Source organism: Plecotus auritus (assembly GCF_963455305.1).
Source record: "Plecotus auritus genome assembly, chromosome: 7".
NCBI lineage: Eukaryota > Metazoa > Chordata > Mammalia > Chiroptera > Vespertilionidae > Plecotus > Plecotus auritus.
This window is the reverse complement of record NC_137774.1, coordinates 7,754,184-7,774,902: the sequence shown is the minus strand read 5'-3', so window position 1 is coordinate 7,774,902 and position 20,719 is coordinate 7,754,184. Positions and strand designations below refer to the sequence as shown.

At 40.5% G+C, this 20,719-nt stretch overlaps 1 protein-coding gene across 1 annotated transcript in view; it reads right to left on the bottom strand.

The window, feature by feature from the left end:
• Positions 1-15,935, bottom strand: part of LOC308252456 (ABC-type organic anion transporter ABCA8-like) — a 55,109-nt gene extending 39,174 nt beyond the window's left edge. The window contains exons 1-7 of the mRNA XM_080677100.1: positions 15,843-15,935; positions 11,936-12,103; positions 11,078-11,184; positions 6,341-6,442; positions 4,046-4,250; positions 1,501-1,665; positions 640-746 (exon numbers count right to left, since the gene is read on the bottom strand). Coding sequence (XP_080533226.1) covers positions 640-746; positions 1,501-1,665; positions 4,046-4,250; positions 6,341-6,442; positions 11,078-11,184; positions 11,936-12,103; positions 15,843-15,876 — 888 coding nt within the window. The 5' untranslated portion in view covers positions 15,877-15,935. The remainder of the gene's footprint in view (positions 1-639; positions 747-1,500; positions 1,666-4,045; positions 4,251-6,340; positions 6,443-11,077; positions 11,185-11,935; positions 12,104-15,842) is intronic.
• Between the last annotated feature and the right edge of the window lie 4,784 nt (positions 15,936-20,719).

Sequence of the window (20,719 nt, the reverse complement as noted above, 5' to 3'; positions counted from 1 at the left end):
TAGGGGTGATCAGGTAGGCAGATGGCTCCTCTAGGGCAGGCCCCACCCCCCGGCAAAGAAAGAGGGAGGCCCAGCCAAGCCATTAAATCCCAGCCTGTCACCTGCAGAGGAAGGCCACCAATGGGAGCGGCGGGGAGAGGGGCGGTGCTGCATAGATGGCAAGCAGTGGCAGTGGCGGGGGTGAGGCAAGCTGCCTGCAGCCCAGGGAAGGAAAGCCCCAACAGGCCCTGATCTCAGGCCAGGCCTTGGGACCCTACCCAAGGGGTCCTGGGTTGTGAGAGGGTATAGGCCAGGATGAGGGAGCCCTCCGAGTGCACGAATTTTCGTGCACTGGGCCTCTAGTTGGTTTATGTTTTCTTTGATGAAACTTTAAAAAAATTGACTTGAGAGAAAGAGGGAGGCAGAAGGAGAGAGAGACACACACATTGATTGGTTGCCTCCCGTACATGTCCTAACCAGGAATGGAACTCACAACCTAGATATGTGCCCCTACCAGAATCTATCCTGTGAACTTTTGGTGCACAGGATGGCACTCCAATCAATTGAGTCACATGGAACAGAGCTGATGAAACTTTGGATGCTTCTAATACCAACAATCTGCATTGAACACTTGTTTGCATTGGACACTTTTGTACTCACTTCTATAATAGCAGCATTAATGACAGCTTGAAGAGTCACAAAGCCTGTCTTCCAGAATGTTGTAACACCACAGTCAATATCTCCGTAATATGTTTCATAACAATGAGCTTTAAGGGAAAAATGTATAACTGTTTTGTTTAAGAAATTATTTTCTCTCCCACAGTTAGAAAGACATTGTCCTATACTGACTTCTGAAAGGTTTAGAGGCATGTTTCTTTCTCATTTAATTTTTCATCTGGAATTGTCATTTCACGTGAAATAATTTCATTTTGTTCTTTATGGAAAGACAATTTTCCTCGCACTGACTGACCTGCAATGTCTTCTGAGCAGTATGTTAGTTTTTATGTCTATGTGAAAACTTTCCTGGGCTCTCTCTTCTGCTTCACTGATCTATCTGTCTATTACTATGGTAGCAGCACAGTCTTAAGTATTTGTAACTTCATTCTTTTCTAAATAGCATCTTGGCTATTCTGTGCCCCTTTTAGAGGTATATTTTAGACTAAATATATCATTTTATATTTAAATATCCATTATGATTTTGATTGTAATATAATAGGTTCCTGAAGATATCTGGGCATAATTCATATCTGCAATAAATAAATTATAAACTTATAATACATGTATACAATCATATATATCTATACATTTGTAAATATAAGTATATATAAAAAACTACAATATAATACAGTATGTCAATGTACTTCAAAATCACTGTACATTTTTGAAACGTGTTCATTGGCCTGTTGACATCACCATTGCAGATAAAGATTTTAAAATTCACTGCATTAACATCTACTCCCACATATGCCTTATGACATAAATTAAATAGAAAGTAGTGGAATTGTATAGCTAGAAAGTTACCTGTATGGTCTCTGTGTTCCTTCCTTCTTGAAATTTGTTGATACCATGGGAATTTCAAATTATATGAGAATGTATTAGTAAAGATGACTGCTACTACTTCCGTAGAAAGATGTGCCCTTAATTCTTCAATACTTCCTTCATCAGACAGTCCCAAGATGTTTGTATCTGCCATTATAAGAAAGAAATATTATAATTAACTAGAGGCCCGATGAACGAAATTCATACAAGAGTAGGCCTTCCTTCACCCAGCTGACAGCACGGGCTTCCCTCTTGCACCTGGGACGTGGACTTCTCTCCAGCTGCCAGCAGGCACTGGGGACCTTGGCTTGCCTTGCAGCCCCAGCTTCATCTGGAAGGTCATCTGGAAGGATGTCCGGTCTAATTAGCATATTACACTTTTATTATGATAGATAATTTCTTAGGAGACTAACTTCAGGTTTCCCATTCAATTGCTTTTACTAAAGTTCTTTATGGAAATAAAATTAAATAAAATATCAATTTGGAGTAAGTCAGGCACAGTCAAAGTTGGGTACAGACATTTCTACTTAAAAAATAAATTTTTTATTGATTTCAGAGAGGAAGAGAGAGGGAGAGAGAAAAAAACAACAATGATGAGAGACAATCATGGATAAGCTGCCCCCTTCATGCCTCATACTGGGGATTGAACCCTCAACCTGGGCATGTGCCCTGACTGGGAAGTGAACTGTGACCTCCATGCTGGCTGGTGGGACACACATTTCTATAATTTTATCCAGAGAGTGTATAATCAGAAGACATACATAAAAATTATTCTTATATGTTGGAATTATTGAACCAGTTTTAATTATGTATAATATACCATATCAATTAAACTACTCACAGAAGAATTAGCATTATAATAAATCTAAAATTATATATATATATATATATATATATATATATGACAATTAAACACTGGTTTATATCAGGTGGAAATAACTATGTAACTTCATTTTTCTTGAACAATCCTCACAGTATGGTTAATATGCTGAATAAAAAAGAGTGAAAACTTAAAAAATATCTGAGTGCTTCTGTCGATATCATGAAAATAATCCCTCTTTGTTGTTAATATTGTGTTCAATGCCATGTAGATGCTTTAGTAAGATGGGAAAAAAATGAGAAGAAATGGGAGAAAAGTTCTGGATTGGGGTGGGAATGTCAAAGATCAAAGTGGAGGGATCAGGCAGCATGTATTTTGACAGAATTAACATTTTCCCCCTGGGACAATATTTTTCATTAAATATGTTATAATCATGAGTAAGTCCCTTAACCTTTTTGACTCAATTTCCATATTTGTAAAATAAACTTAATATCCATTATTATTAGAACAGAATATTAAACATAGTACAGATAAATATAATACGGAATAATACTATTAATATTACAGAATAATATTCTATTACTATAGAATAAAATCTAAAAATCTAGCATGTAGTAGCACTTCATGAATATTTATTATCATAATCACAAATGACCTTACTGTAAAATAAAGATAATAACAAATTCATTGTGAAGACAAACTCCAGGTAAAGATGTTGCACAGAGTAGTCATTTAATGAACATTTATGATTGCAATTGCACGTGACTTTTAACAAAGGTGTTGTTGAGAAGCACATGTTTATGTCATCGGGACCCCTAGGAGGACACTGTGAAGCAGGGTAGGAACAAACCCATCTCAGTGTAGACAGGAAGAGTAGGCCTCAGTTTGTCAGGCAGATCAGGTTAAGATCTTGAATCAAAGGCAGATTCAGTGTTTGCAGGCAAGATGCACAGTGTAGACATTCAGATTCAAGTAGAACCAATGGTGTGATGTGCGGTGCGGTACCATGGGAAAGCTAGGGAGGTCTACACCCACCCTCCTGGCCTGTGTGCAGGGAAGCAAGGACAGGAAAGAAAGGTCCACATAATCTGGGATGTGCAGTCATGAACACAGACTGCAGAGCAGGTGGACTTCTGGATGCTGAGTTCAGATAAGTACCTTACAACTAAAGGGTGAACAATTGAAACACAGAATAATCTTCAATAGAATGTTCAAATATAGTTAGGTAATCTTTTTGGTAATGAAAGGTGAGAATAAAATTCCTATAATCAAATTTAAGAGGAGAAAAGACTGGTAGTTTTTTGGATAGAATAATAAGCAAATACTAGAGCAATAGTCTCATTCCAGTAACAAAGCATCCACAGCTACAAGTCAACAAATCACTAAACACTCCTCCTTTTCAACATCTACCCATTTGTGTATTCCATGCTTCCCCAAACCCTATACAACATCAGCCAATTTCTTTTTGGAAAGACTGCACACTGCAAGTGATAATCCCTTGCTTGGCAAGAAATACATTCATAGTTTTGACTTAGATATGGCCTCTTACACTCTGGAAAAGGAAAATACATTCACATTTCACATTACCTAGAAATGGTGACAACTGACATAGTTATCAACAGAAATACAAATTCAATGCACACATCTGCAGTCAAATGAACCAACTATTGACATTAGAAATCCCTCTTAGATTGCTAAGAAACTCACCATTTATACAGGAGGCCAAGGCAACTTTTTTCATGATCTGTTGGGTTATATTGGTGAGAGGTGTGTATGCAATGGTAAATGTAGATAGGTTAAATGAATCTACCCGTCCCAGGTCCATGGTAGGCAGTGAAGAAAAATCAATGACTTCATGAGTATTAGGATATAGGTACAAAATAAGCAGTAGGAGCAATGAGCTCATCCATTCCTACACAATGCAAGAGAAAAAAAATAAAGAAAACGATGATTTCAAATAAGTCACCCACAATCATTTGGTCATACAGTTTGTCTCATTGACTTTTCTCATTTCAATACAGACCACATTCTGAACCATTTTCAATATGGACAGTACAAACTTAAGCAGTCTGGGTAATATCAATGAACTATTACTAGGATTTCATTTGTTTTTTGTTAATCCTCACCCACAGACATTTTTCCATTGGTTTTTAGGGAGAGTGTGAGAGAGAGGGAAAGACAGAGAGAAACACTGATGTGAGAAAAACACATCAATTGGTTGTCTCCTGCCTGAGCCCTAGCAGGGCCAAGGCTGGGGAGGAGCCTACAACCAAGCTCTGTGCCCTTGACAAAATTGAACCCAGGACCCTTTTGGTCTGCAGGCGAGTGCTCTATCCACTGAGCCAAACCAGATAGGGCTTACTAGGAGTTTAAGTTTTTTGATCCACAGCACCAGCAGTGTAAAGCATGCACTGATCATGAAAATATGAGAGGCAAAAGTGGCAAGCTATTATAAACTAGAGGCCTGATGCACGAAGATTCGTGCAAGAATGGGCCTTCCTTCCTCTGGATGCTGGCACCCACTTTGCTCAGCCCAGAGCCGCCTTTCCGCCTTACCGCCTTCCCACGCTGCCCCAAGGCCCAGAGCAGCTGGGGTGCTGCGGAACACCTACGTCGTCGCCATGGCGATGACACAAGCGTTCCTCTCCCAGCCACTGAGCGACTGTGTATGCAAATTGACCCCATCTTTGTTGGTTTACTTTGCATAATCACTCCTGATTGGCTGGTGGGCGTCGCGAAGGTACGGTCAATTTGCATCTTTCTCTGTTATTAGTGTAGATTATCAGATGATATTACTGTGGTGACCTACTCATGCTGTATAGGCAGATCTCATTTTATTGCACTCTGCTTTATTGCACTTCACAGATGGTGCATTTTTACAAGTTAAAGGGAAGACACTCCACCAGCAGAAAGATTATGATGAGTTTCATTGGGATCCTCACTTTATTACAGAGGCCTGCAACTGAACCCACATACCTCCCAAATATGCCTGTATTTGATTCTGCTGAAAGCGCATGTGTTGTAAGAGACCAGTTTCAAGGCATTGCACAATTAATGGTAATGTATTGGTTACATGCCAAGATTCTAGTATTGGAAACTCAACAGCATGTTGGCGACCTGAGAAATACTATCTTGTTAGTTATCAATACTAGTCACTTAAAACACTACCAATAAGAAATCACTCTATCCCCTGAATGCATGATTATAGAAAAAAATTCACAATAGATATACAGTAAAATCCCTACTTAGTTAAAAGTGCTACTTAGCTAAAACTATCTGATTTTCTTTTTTTAAATATCAAAGTTTAACCAGGATTTTTGTTATATGGTAAATTTACAAGTTCTAATACTAATTTTCTTCTTGGCACTAATCACATTTCCAAATTATGCACTATTTTTGAAAAGAATGATTTTATTTTAAAAGAGAAAAGTGCCATTTACTATTTCTGTGGGTTGATTTGTTTACCACATCTTCAGAATACCAGTATCATAACCCAAGGATCTATACGTGGTAACACTGGTAAAAAGTGTGACCATTGCCCAGCCATTGTGGCTCAGTGGTTCAGCATCGGGCCATGAACCAGGAGTTCGCAGGTTTGATTCCCGATCAGCACACATGCCTGGGTTATGGGCTTGATCCTCAGTCGGGGGCGTGAAGGAGGCAGCCCATCAATGATTCACTTTCATCATTGATGTTTCTATCTCTCTCTCCCTTTCCCTTCCTCTCTGAATAAAAAATAAATACTTTTTTTAAAAAGTGTGACCATTGACTTGAAAACATTTTGGGTTCTCTGGTGCTGACCAACTTCAGTGCCTTCAGACCTCAAATGATGAGTCTGTGTTATCAAAATATATTGAGAACGATTTTTTTCTATTGTATAAAGGTGTTTTTTGTTTGTTTGTTTGTTTTTTCTGGAAAGGAAATAAACAATCAGAGTTACCTCCCAAGGTATGGACATTTTTCAATCATAAATAAAGAAGAGAAACAGATATTGAATCATACCATTACGGACTCCCTTCTCATTCTCCATTTTTTAAGCAAATTCTTGCATAATAAGGCCCAAGTTTGTTGACACACACTTCTCTCTCTCTTACTCATGTTGCCCTGTTTCATGAGAAAAGAAAAGGGGAGAAGGTAAAGCATATATGATGGTCTTAATGGGAAAAAAATCCTGCAAACACCCAATGAGCAGCCTGAGAACGCCAGTGTTCTGCATCTGAGTGCCTAGTCTCTGAGTGTTCCAAAGTCAGCATTTTATTACTGGTACCTGCTCCCCACTGCCCCATCTTTCTCACCAATAAGTTCTTCTTTTGGAGGATCTTTCTTTCATTGTGTCTGATGTTAAACCTGGTTTTCTTTTGCTTCTAGTTTTGCCCACATCTTACCTGCTGCTAAATTTTATCAAGTTTTCATTCTCCCCTTCATGTTTTCCCTCTTATACTAAAGATATAATGGTTACTCTTCAAGAAAATATTTTGAAACTTAAAAGAATTATTTCTTTTTGTTGCTGTTCATTCAGGATGGTTATTTCAGTTTATTCAGTCTGCTCCCTCTATGCTACACAACACTGGCCAGGGGTAGAAAGCAGGCCGTTGGCATGGCCTCCGCCATCATCATAACCAGTGGGTGAGGGTGCCCCTGCCTGAAGCTCCCATTCCATTCGTGGAAGAAGATGCAGACAGGGCTGTGCTATTTTCCAGAGACACAGCTTGAAAATCGGTCTGGAAGCCGGTTCCAACGCCTGGCTTAGCAGCCAAGACAGCCTCAGAGGGCGTTGCCAGAGGGAGAACCTACACGTGGATGTTCGTGAGGCCGAGAGGCAAGTCTAGGGAGGGTGGACTGAGTGAAGAGGCTGGAGAGCCCATGGAGAGGCAGTCGGAGGGAGGAAGAGATTCTTGGAAAAAAGCATTAGGTGAGGGTGTCCCGTGAGAGGGGCTCAGGATCCCCTTCGATGGTTCTAGTTCAGAGAATTCAGAGTAACCACTTAAAAGGTCCCCAAAATTTCAATCCTCAGCCTGGTTGCCTCCCATACTCTCACCCACCCCACTCCTTGACTGGAGCTAAGGATTGTACAAGCAACTCAGGTATGTGCCCTTGACTGAGAATCGAACCGATGACCCTTTGGTCTGCAGGTCACTGCTCTAATCACTGAGCAAAATCGCCCAGGGCCAGCATAACCGCTTTTAAAGCGAATGTGCAGGGCTGTGCAGGTGGGTAAACTGGCCAAGAGGGCGATCACCTCACTGTGGAATCAGCCGCAGCCAAATGTAGCATGACCATGTCAGCATGACCATGTCAGCGTGACTCCAACCCCTTAGCCTTTCCATTGTAAGTTAGCACCGCATACTGTATGTTCCCTGAGCTTACGTATGTTCTGTAGTTTATCCAAAGACTTACAGCCACGTGCATTCCTTTCATACAAGTAGTAGGCAGTTTCAGAGGGTACTAACTCTGATCTTCCCCCTGCCCTATGGCTGCTGCATTCAGAACCAAAGGTTTGCACTGTAGGCGTGTGAAAGCTCCGAGTCCTGCAGAGCTGAGGAGTGTTGGGATGAGGAAAAGCTGCCCATTTCACGTTTGGACCCAATACGTGGTGTGCACAGAGCAGAAACCCTGCAAGGCAGCTTTCATTTCTAAAATTCTTCGAGCCCAAGCCCGAGAGGCGGGAACAAGAGACATGCAGGGTGGGAAAGGCAGGGGCCCAGTGGTTCGTATGGAAAATGAGACAATAATTAGCAAATAATTGTAACACAAGAACAGACGCGGTGCTTCACGTGCTCACAACTGTCCACCTGCTTTTGCCCACACCTGCGTTTCTGTAAATGTTTTTCGTAAACAGTCACAAAGTCAGAAAAACAGTTTATCGCAACAGCCCCAAGTTATTGGGCAATAAAAGTGAAGGCCTTCAAAGATGATCCAGGTGTACAAATGAATTCTCAGTATTTTCAGTTCCCCACAATCTCTGAACAAATTTCAGCTTATTCCTACATTCAGTTTCTGGCTTAAAACCACATAACAGTTGCTAAACTTTTAAATAAACGTATGTTGTAACTCAATGCTTTCATCTTTACAATTATAAATACCAGATGTCCAAACACATCCAAATAGTCCATTCATTTTCAAAATAGTTTTTCTACAATGGTTGGCTTTTAATTCCTAAAGACTAATTTATAATTTTGTGATAGAAAAAAAAAAACAAAAAACACTCCCCCCCAAAAACAAAACAGAAAAAGACAATGAACTTACCTTTGAGAAATGTGAAGCACATAATCTAGAAACACATTTTATCCACTGGTCTCCTTTCATAGAAGGAAGCGAGTCACATTCTTTCCTGACCTTGACCGCATTTATAGATTTTGCCTTAATGGTTGGGTTCAGTGGAAAGGTCACGGGAAGACTAATTCCAGAAGAGCTATGATCTCAGTTCTGTTGGCCCTGCCAACAAGCACACTCACATGACTGCCCTTGGACAGTCTCTCTCTCTCTCTCTCTCTCTCTCTCTCTCTCTCTCTCTCTCTCTCTCTTTCTCTCTCTCTCTCTCTCTCTCTCTGTAAAATTGAGTAATTACACTTTATCTTCAGTGTTTCAGTTGAGTTAACAGAAGCAGGAAAGTTTCAGAATAAACTTATTTTTTACCAAGAAGCAGACCCAAGAAAAAGTTAAAAATGTTTTAAAAGTCTATTTCCCAACTGATTATCCTACTTAAAAATCAATACTATCTCACGGGTAACATTCTTTTAACCAGCTCAAAAAGCATCTATGTTCTGTAAGTACGTGAGAACCTGCCTCACTCTTTGATAGCACTCTCCTTAGACAATCCTAATTGCACAGTAACACGCCTTTGTGCCCCTCTCCATTAGCTACTGACTCGAAGAACACATGGGAACGTCTCATATTTGATCTCTAATCAGGATCTCCTGAAGGCTTCTGAATAAAAACAAAAATGCAGCAAATTACTTAGCTAAACCTGCAGTCACTTTGAGATGGAGATAGCACATGAACACAATTAACTAAAAACCAGGTAAACTCTTTCAGACTTCCACAGAGATGGCAGGGAGTACTCTTCTCTGTAGTTAAGACTTTATATTTGTTCCTGGCCAGAATGGTTCAGTTGACTGAGCATCAGCTTGGGCACCAAACTGTTACTGGTTCCATTCCTGGTCAGGCACATACCTAGGTTTCAGGTTCGATCCCTGGTTGGGGCCTGTAGGGGAGGCAACTGTTGAATGTTTCTCTCTCACATTGATGTCTCTCTCTCTCTCTCTACTTCTCCCTCTCTCTCATCAATACACGTATCCTTGGGTGAGGATTAAAAAAAAATGGCAGTTGGGTCTTATAGTTGAATCAGAGGACCAAAATCCAGTAGTCTCCCTTTTTATTTTCAGTGTATTCAGGCACTACTCTTCATGGTCCCCAGGTGATTGTCTAAATATCAAGCATTTCCTAGTGTTTTTTTTTTTTTTAAAAAAAATATATATATTTGTATTGATTTCAGAGAGGAAAGGAGAAAGAGAGAGGGATAGAAAAATCAATGATGAGAGAGAATCATTGATCAGCTGCCTCTTGCATGTCCCATACTGGGCATTGATCCCGCAACCCAGGCATGTGCCTTGTCTGGGAATGTAATCATGGCCTCCTGGTTCATAGTTTGACACTCAACCATGGAGCCACACCAGCCTTGCCATTTACTTGTGTTTTAAAAAGAGCTCACTAGGTGGTGTTGCACAGCAACTGTCCAACAACTGCAAGGCAGAAGACTAGCAGTTTGGGAAGAAAGTGAGAGTGCACCATAGTCAATGGAAAGTTGAGCCTTTGCCTAGCTTGCCAATTAGAAAATACATGGAACTCAGTGAAGATGAACTTAATCTTGCACAGTGAGGGTTGGCTCTTGGAGTTGGTGTTTTGAGTGAGGGTGTGCGGGGATGAAGCCCTTTAGTTTAGTTGCAGAGGATTTCTTCCAACCTAAGCAGATTGTGGAAATAGGAAGATCTCCACCCATGCCGCAAATTATGTTTATCCATTCATTTCCTCCTGAACATTTGGTTTTAAATGTGAGTCATTTGGTAAATAGACCAGTGGTTAGGGGTGATCAGGAAGGCAGATGGCTCCTACCCTAACCCTAACCCTAACCCTAGCCCCCGCCCCCCAGCAAAGAAAGAGGGAGGCCCAGGCCAGCCAAGCCATTAAACCCCAGCCTGTCACCTGCAGAGGAAGGCAACCGGTGTGTGGGGGGGTGGTGGGCAGCACTGCATAGATGGCAAGCAGTGGCAGAGGCGGGCGCGGGGACAGCTGCCTACAGCCCAGGGAAGGAAAGCCCCGACAGGCCCTGATCTCAGGCCAGGCCTTGGGACCATACTCGAGGGGTCCTGGATTGTGACAGGGTGCAGGCCGGGCTGAGGGAGCCCTCTGAGTGCACGAATTTTCATGTACTGGGACTCTAGTTGGTTTATGGTTTTTTTTGATGAAACTTTAAAAAAATTGATTTGAGAGAGAGAGGAAGGCAGAAGGAAAGAGAGAGAGAAACATTGATTGGTTGCCTCCCATACATGCCCCAACCAGGAATGGAACCCACAACCTAGGTATGTGCCCCTACCAGAATCTATCCTGTGAACTTTTGGTGCACAAGATGGCATTCCAATCAGTTGAGTCGCACGGACCAGAGCTGAAGGAACTTTTGATGCTTCTAATACCAATAATCTGCATTGAACACTAGTTTGCATTGGACACTTTTGTACTCACTTCTATAATAGCAGCATTAATGACAGCTTGAAGAGTCACAAAGCCTGTCTTCCAGAATGTTGTAACACCACAGTCAATATCTCCGTAATATGTTTCATAACAATGAGCTTTAAGGGAAAAATGTATAACTGTTTTGTTTAAGAAATTATTTTCTCTTCAATGTTATAAAGACATTGTCCTATACTGACTTCTGAAAGGTTTAGAGGCATGTTTCTTTCTCATTTAATTTTTCATCTGCAATTGTCATTTCACGTGAAATAATTTCATTTTGTTCTTTACGGAAAGACAATTTTCCTCACACTGACTGACCTGCAATGTCTTCTGAGCAGTATGTTAGTTTTTATGTCTATGTGAAAACTTTCCAGGGCTCTCTCTTCTGCTTCACTGATCTATCTGTCTATTACTATGGTAGCAGCACAGTCTTAAGTACTTGTAACTTCATTCTTTTCTAAATAGCATCTTGGCTATTCTGTGCCCCATTTAGAGGTATATTTTAGAATAAATATATCAATTTATATTTAAATATCCGTTATGAGTTTGATTGAAATATAACAGGTTCCTGAAGAGATCTGGGCATAATTCATATCTGCAATAAATAAATTATAAACATATAATACATGTGTACATGCATATATATCTATACATATGTAAATACAAGTATATAATAAAACTACAGTATAATACAGTATGTTAATATCCTTCAAAATCACTGTACATTTTTGAAACGTGTTCATTGGCCTGTTGACATCACCATTGCAGATAAAGATTTTAAGCTCACTGCATTAACATCTATTCCCACATATGCCTTATGACATAAATTAAATAGAAAGTAGTGGAATTGTATAGCTAGAAAGTTACCTGTATGGTCTCTGTGTTCCTTCCTACTTGAAATTTGTTTATACCATGGGAATTTCAAATTATATGAGAATGTATTAGTAAAGATGACTGCTACTACTTCATGAGGAAAATGTACCCTTAATTCTTCAATACTTTCTTCATCAGACAGTCCCAAGATATCTGTGTCTGCTTTATAAGAAAGAAATATTATAATTAACTAGAGGACCAATGAACAAAATTCATGCAAGAGTAGGCCTTCCTTCACCCTGCTGACAGCAGGGGCTTCCCTCTTGCACCCGGGACCCGGACTTCTCTCCGGCTGCCGACAGGCACCAGGGACCTTGGCTTCCCTTGCAGCCCCGGCTTCATCCGGAAGGTCATCTGGAAGGACGTCCGGTCTAATTAACATATTATGCTTTTATTATGATAGACAATTTCTTAGGAGACTAACTTCAGGTTTCCCATTCAATTGCTTTTACTAAAGTTCTTTATGGAAATCAAATTAAATAAAATATCAATTTGGAGTAAGTCAGACACAGTCAAAGTTGGGTACAGACATTTCTACTTAAAAAATAAATTTTTTATTGATTTCAGAGAGGAAGGGAGAGGGAGAGAGAAAGAGAAACATCAATGATGAGAGAGAATCATTGATCAGCTGCTCCTTTATGCCTCACACTGGGGATCAAACCTACAACCCAGTTGGTCATGTGCCCTGACTGGGAAGCTAACTGTGACCTCCTGCTTCATAGGTTGATGCTTAACCACTGAGCAACACTGGCTGGTGGGACAGACTTTTCTATAATTTTATACAGATAGTGTATAATCAGAAGACATACATAAAAATTATTTTCATATGTTGGAATTATTGAACCAATTTTAATTACATATAATATACCATACCAATTAAACTACTCACAGAAGAATTGGCATTACAAAAAATCTAGAATTAGCATTACAATAAATCTAAAATTATATATATATATATATGTATATATATATATATATATATATATATATATATATATATCACAATTAGGTACTGTTTTATGGGAGAAAAGTTCTGGATTGGGGTGGGAATGTCAAAGATCAAAGTGGAGGGAGCAGGCAGCATGTATTTTGACAGAATTAACATTTTCCCCCTGGGAAAATATTTTTCATTCAATATGTTATAATCATGAGTAAGTCCCTTAACCTTTTTGACTCAATTTCCATATTTGTAAAAGAAACTTAATATCAATTATTATTAGTACAGAATATTATACGTAGTACAGATAAATATAAACAGAATAATACTATTAATATTACAGAATAATATTCTATTGCTATAGAATAAAGTCTAAAAATCTAGCACATAGTAACATTTCATGAATATTTATTATCATAATCACAAATGACCTTACTGTAAAATAAAGATAATAACAAATACATTGTGAAGACAAACTCCAGGTAAAGATGTTGCACAGAGTAGTCATTTAATGAACATCTGTGATTGCTATTGCACGTGACTTTTAACAAAGGTGTTGTTGAGAAGCACATGTTTATGTCATCAGGTCCCCTAGGAGGACACTGTGAAGCAGGGTAGGAACAAACCCATCTCAGGGTAGACAGGAAGAGTAGGCCTCAGTTTGTCAGGCAGATCAGGTTAAGATCTTGAATCAAAGGCAGATTCAGTGTTTGCAGGCAAGATGCACAGTGTAGACATGCAGATTCAAGTGGAACCAATGGTGTGATGTGCGCTGCGGTACCATGGGAAAGCTAGGGAGGTCTACACCCACCCTCCTGGCCTGTGTGCAGGGAAGCAAGGACAGGAAAGAAAGGTCCACATAATCTGGGATGTGCAATCATGAACACAGACTGCAGAGCAGGTGGACTTTGGGATGCTGAGTTCAGATACGGAGTCAGAATTCAAACACAACATGAATGGTTACTGGGGCCAGAGTGGAATTATGGACAGAGGTTGACAAAAAGAAGAGACATTAATTCTATAACTTCCAGTGACTGGGTGGAACAAGAGTCACAGGTTGCCTTTATAATAATACCACTCTTGGTAAGGAATTATGGTGCCTAAAATTAATACTGAGTCCCTTCCAAGTCATGTTTTTATGTTCTTTAAAAAAAAAAATTCCAGATTTAGTTCCATAAAAGTCATCCTTTTAAACTGCGCAATGTCCCGATTTTCAGGATATTCACAACGTTGTGCAAGCAGTAAGCCACTGTCAAATTATAACTCAATTCACATGTATGGGGCAATCACCATAGATTCCCATTTGAAGTGTGTGTTTATATTTGTAAAAAAACAAAACTGCTGTTTTAATTGCCTGACATCCAGTCCTCCTTCTAGTAAACACCCTAACATTTATCTACGATACTGCCTCTCTTCCATTCACACATCCTGTGGTTTGGATGTGGTTCACAAGGGGATCTGGATGGACAATGACAATACTTTTCTCTCCCTATCCAATGAGATTAGTTCCTGATGGACCAAGATCCAGACTAATCTAAAGAAGACCATTTGTTTCAGGGGTATAATTTCCGAAATTATTTAGAACTGTTGGGAAAGATCTGTATTCCTTTCAATGGAGTTGTTTATGTGGTAGGGCTACAACTGGAGATTCTGAAGACTAACTCTACGTCTTTTGGGGAGAGCCAACCTGTGAATGAAGGCAGCACACATTACTATAGACCTGAGAAGTAGACACATATTTCTTCCTGTGTTGTTGACACTCACCTATCCATCTGTGCTTTGATACTCTTTTTCCTTAAGCTACACAAAAGGTGCCCCTTTTCCTTACCACAAGATGAATTGGAATTCCCTCAGTCTCAACTGGGATATTCATGAAAAATACAGTACTGTTAACTTTATTTTAAATATGGTGGTGAGACTCAGAGAAGTTGATGACTTGTGAAATATTCTATAGATATAACACGGAACTACTATTTTACTCAAATGTTCTCTGACTCTATGTCCAGTTCTCTTGCCTCTGCTCTAGGCTGCTTCTCCTCAAATTTCAGGAAGTTGTTACAGACATGATCTTGACAGTATGAATGCTCATCTTATTTTTCATTGATAAGTACCTTACCACTAAAGGGAGAACAATTAAAATAGAGAATACTCTTCAATAGAATCTTCAAATATAGTTAGACTAGTGGCCGATGCACGAATGAAGATTCATGCAAGAAAATGCCTTCATTCCTCTGTCTGCTGGCACCACCTTCGCGCTGGCTAGAGCAGCCTTTCCACTCTGGTCTGGACCTGCCTTTCCACCTTCCCACGCTGCCCAGAGGCCAGAGCAGCTGAGGTGGTGCAGAACGCTTGCATCCTTGCTTGGTGCCTGTGTATGCAAATTAACCTTCCATATTTGTTGGCTTAATTTGCATACTCACTCCTGATTGGCTGGTGGGCATCACTAAGATATGGTCAATTAGCATGTTACACTTTATTAGGTAGATAATCTTTTTGGTAATGAAAGATGAGAATAAAATTCCTATAATAAAATTTAAGAGGAGAAAAGACTGCCTGTTTTTTGGATATAATAATAAGCAAATACTAGAGCCATAGTCTCATTCCAGTAACAAAGCTTCCACTGCTACAAGTCAAAAAATCCTTAACACTCCTCCTTTCAACATCTGCCCATTTGTGTATTCCATGCTTTCCCAAACCCTACACAACATCAGCCAATTTCTTTGTTGAAAGACTGCACACTGCAAGTGATAATCCCTTGCTTGGCAAGAAATACATTCATAGTTTTGACTTAGATATGGCCTCTTATGTTCTGGAAAGGGAAAATACATTCACATTTCACATTACCTAGAAATGGTGACAACTGACATAGTTATCAATGGAAATACAAATTAAATGCACACATCTGCAGTCAAATAAACCAACAACTGACATTAGAAATTCCACTTAGATTGCTAGAAAACTCACCATTTATCAAGGAGGCCAAGGCAACTTTTTTCATGATCTGTTGGGTTATATTGGTGAGAGGTGTGTATGCAATCTTAATTGTAGATAGGTTCAATGAATCTACCCGTCCCAGGTCCACGGTAGGCAGTGAAGAAAAATCAATGACTTCATGAGTATTAGGATATAGGTACAAAAAAAGCAGTAGGAGCAATGAGCTCAACTATTCCTATACAATGCAAGAGGAAAAAAAATAAAGAAAATGACGATTGCAAATAAGTCACCCCCAATCATTGGGTCATACAGTTTGTCTCGTTCACTTTTCTCATTTCAATATAGACCACATTCTGAACCATTTACAATATGGACAGTACAAACTTCAGCAGTCTGGGTCATATCAATGAACTATTACTAGGAGTTGACTTTGTTTATTTGTTTTTGTTAATCCTCACCCAAGGATGTTTTTCCTTTGATTTTTAGGGGAAGTGGAAGACAGAGGGAAAGACAGAGAGAAACAGCGATGTGAGAGAAACACATCACTTGGTTGCCTCCTGCCTGAGCCCTAACCAGGGTCCAGGACGGGGAGGAGCTTGCAACCAAGGTCCATGCCCTTGACCAGAATCAAACCCAGAACCCTTTGGTCTACAGGCGAGCACTCTATCAACTGAGCAAAACCAGCTAGGGCTTACTAGGGGTTTAAGTTTTTTGATCCACAGCTCTAGTGTAAAGCATGCACTGATCATGAAAATATGAGAGACAAAAGTGGCAAGCTATTATAAATTATCAGCTGATATTACTGTGGTGACCTACTCATGCTGTATAGGCAGATCTTGTTTTATTGCACTCTGCTTTATTGCACTTCACAGAAGGTGCATTTTTACAAGTTGAAGGCAAGACCCTCCACCAGCAGAAAGATTACAATGAGCTTTATTGCGATCCTCACTTTATTACAGAGGCCTGCAACTGAACCCACATACCTCCGAAGTATGCCTGCATTTGATTCTGTTGAAAGCGCATGTGTTATAAGAGACAGTTTCAAGGCATTGCACAATTAATGGTAATGTATTGGTTACATGCCTAGATTCTAGTATTGGAAACTCAACAGCATGTTGGCGACCTGAGAAACACTATCTTGTTAGTTATCAATACTAGTCACTTAAACACTACCAATAAGAAATCACACTATTCCCTGAATGCATGATTATAGAAAAAATTTCACAATAGATATACAGTAAAATCCCTACTTAGTTAAAAGTGCTACTTAGCTATTCCTATCTGATTTTCTTTTTTTAAATATCAAAGTTTAACCAGGATTTTTGTTATATGGTAAAATTACAAGTTGTAATACTAATTTTCTTCTTGGCACTAATCACATTTCCAAATTATCCACTATTTTTGAAGAGAATGATTTTTTTTTTAAAGAGAAAAGTGCCATTTACTATTTCTGTGGGTTGATTTGTTTACCACATCTTCAGAATACCAGTATCCTAAACCCAAGGATCTATGCGTGGGAACACTGGTAAAAAGTGTGACCATTGCCCAGCCCTTCTGGCTCTGTGGTTGAGCACTGGGCCGTGAACCAGGAGTTCGCAAGTTAGATTCCTGGTCAGCACACATGCCTGGCTTGCAGGCTTGATTCTCAGTCGGGGGCGTGAAGGAGGCAGCCAATCAATGATTCACTTCCATCATTGATGTTTCTATCTTTCTCTCCCTTTCCCTTCCTCTCTGAAATTAATGAAAAATATACTTTTTTTAAAAAAGCGTGACCATTGACTTTTATAATATTGATTGGGTTCTCTACTGCTGACCAACTTCAGTGCCTTCAGACCTCAAATGATGAGTCTGTGTAATAAAAATATCTTGAGAAAGATTTGTTCTATTTTATAAAGGTGTTGTTGTTTTTCTGGAGGGGAAATACACAATCAGATTTACCTACCAAGAAATGGACATTTTTTCAATCATAAATAAAGAAGAGAAACAGATATTGAATCATACCATTAAGGACTCCCTTCTCATTCTCCATTTTTTAAGCAAATTCTTGCATAATAAGGCCCAAGTTTGTTGACACACACTTCTCTCTCTCTTACTCATGTTGCCCTGTTTCATGAGAAAAGAAAAGGGGAGAAGGTAAAGCATATATGATGGTCTTAATGGGAAAAAAATCCTGCAAACACCCAACGAGCAGCCTGAGAACGCCAGTGTTCTGCATCTGAGTGCCTAGTCTCTGAGTGTTCCAAAGTCAGCATTTTATTACTGGTACCTGCTCCCCGCTGCCCCATCTTTCTCACCAATAAGTTCTTCTTTTGGAGGATCTTTCTTTCATTGTGTCTCATGTTAAACCTGGTTTTCCTTTGCTTCTAGTTTTGCCCACATTCTTACCTTCTGTTAAATGTTATCAAGCTTTCTTTCTCCCTTCCATGTTTTCCCTCTTATCCTAAAGATATAATGGTTACTCTTTTTTAAAAAAAATCTTTTGAAACTTAACAGAATTATTTATTTATTTTTGTTGTTGTTTATTGAGGATGGTTATTTTGAATTTCAGTTGTAATGACAGTTTGGTCCTGGGAGCTTGTCAGTGTAGCATCCACTTACACTGCCGCCATTTTGGAATCTGTCTATTATTGTTAATCCTCACACAAGGATAGTTTTTGCATTGATTTTTAGAGAGAGTGGAAGGGAGAGGGAAAGACAGAGGGAAAAAAACATTCATATGAGAGAGACGCATGGATTGGTTGCCTACCACACTCACCCTGGTTAAATTATGAGCTTTCCTAGAATGATCTTCTCTTTTTAATGAAAACCTACCCCTTCATAAAACAAAGACTTTCTAGATATTTAACTTCTGCTAAAATCTAACCTGGAGCATTCTGGTTATTATAAAATTTGGCTCAATCTCTAATTTAAAGTATATATAAATTACATTTTTTTTTTACCAGGTATGTAATTAGATTTGCCAATACAGTGTATAGGTTCCTATGGGGAGGCTGTCTTGCATTTGAGCTTGGGCTCCAGATGGAGGTAGAAATTCCACCCAACTGGGCTTGGACAGCGTTAGCTGGGTGAGAAACCCAGAACCCTCTGACTTGTGTGTAAGGCCAGCTTATTGTGAAAACATTCCAGGGGCTCTGCCCAAAAGTGTCTGCAGAAAACAGCATTATGCTTCTGCAGATATTGAACCAGAAATACACAGTAGTCCACAGCCCTCCTCCAGGTAAAAGTAGCAAGTCACAGTTTTAGTACATGCAAACTTGAGTGAGGAGAGAGAGGAGGGAGAGAGTTGGAGTTGTGGTGGTGAGGATTAGGTAGGGGAATATATACATAACATAGTGTTTGGGTTGTTGTTTTTTTTTCAGCAAGGACCCAGAATACCTCCCAGAAGGAGATGCCTCAATGCATAACAATAGCACCACCTCTTTCCATGCCCTAATAACCAATGTCACACAACAAGACCTGCTGAGCCTGCCCTGAACACCGTGGGACTGGAGTGCTCCCTAAGCTCACTGCATCTGAGCTGATCCATAGGAAGCAAGGGGGTTCTGGGGCGATCCCTAGTTTTCTGGGAAGCATGCCAGGTGACTTGGAAGACTAGGCCAGGACTTTTGAGCAAAGAGCAACATCTCCACCCTGAAATTGGCTTTTAAGTCCTGAACCTGGAGCAAGCAGTCTGCTCCCTCTATGCTACACAACATGGGCCAGGGGTAGAAAGCAGGCCGTTGGCATGGCCTCCTCCATCGTGATAACGAGTGGGTGAGGGTGCCCCTGCCTGAAGCTCCCATTCCATTCGTGGAAGAAGATGCCGACAGGGCTGTGCTATTTCCTAGAGACAAGGCTCAAGATATGGGTCTGGAAGCCGGTTCCAACGCCAGGCTTACCAGCCAAGACAGCCTCAGAGGGTGTTGCCAGAGGAAGAACCTACACGTGGATGTTCGTGAGGCCGAGAGGCAAGTCTAGGGAGGGTGGACTGAGTGAAGAGGCTGGAGAGCCCATGGAGAGGCAGTCGGAGGGAGGAAAAGATTCTTGGAAAAAAGCGTTAAGTGAGGGTGTCCCATGAGAGGGGCTCAGGATCCCCTTCGATGGTTCTAGTGCAGAGAATTCAGAGTAACCACTTAAAAAAATCCTCACCCCCACTGATGTGAGAGAGACACATTAACTGCTTGCCTCCCATACTCTCCCCAACATAGCCCACTGCCTGACTGGGGCTGAGGATTGTACTTGCAACTCAGGTATGTGCCCTTGACTGGGAATCGAACCTGCGACCCTTTAGTCTGTGGGTCACTGCTCTTATCACTGAGCAAAATCGCCCAGGGCCAGCATAACCGCTTTGAAAGTGCCTGTGCAGGGCTGTGCAGGTGGGTAAACTGGCCAAGAGGGCAATCCCCTCACTGTGGAATCAGCCACAGCCCAATGTAGCATGACCATGTCAGCGTGGCTCCAACCCCTTAGCCTTTCCATTGTAACTTAGCACCGTGTACTGTATGGTCCCTGAGCTTACGTACGTTCTGTAGTTTATCCAAAGACTAACTGCCACGTGCATTCCTTTCATACAAGTAGCAGGCAGTTTCAGAGGGTACTAAGTCTGATCTTCCCCCTGCCCTATGGTTGCTGCATTCAGAACCAAAGGTTTACACTGTAGGCGTGTTTTCTGAGTCCTGCAGAGCTAAGGAGTGTTGGGATGAGGAAAAGCTGCACATTTCACGTTTGGACCCAATACGTGGTGTGCAGAGAGCAGAAACCCTGCAAGGCAGCTTTCATTTCTAAAATTCTTCGAGCCCAAGCCCTGAGGCGGGAACAAGAAACATGCAGGGTGGGAAAGGCAGGGGCCCAGTGCTTCGTATGGAAAACGAGACAATAATTAGCAAATAATTGTAACACAAGAACAGACGTGGTGCTTCATGTGCTCA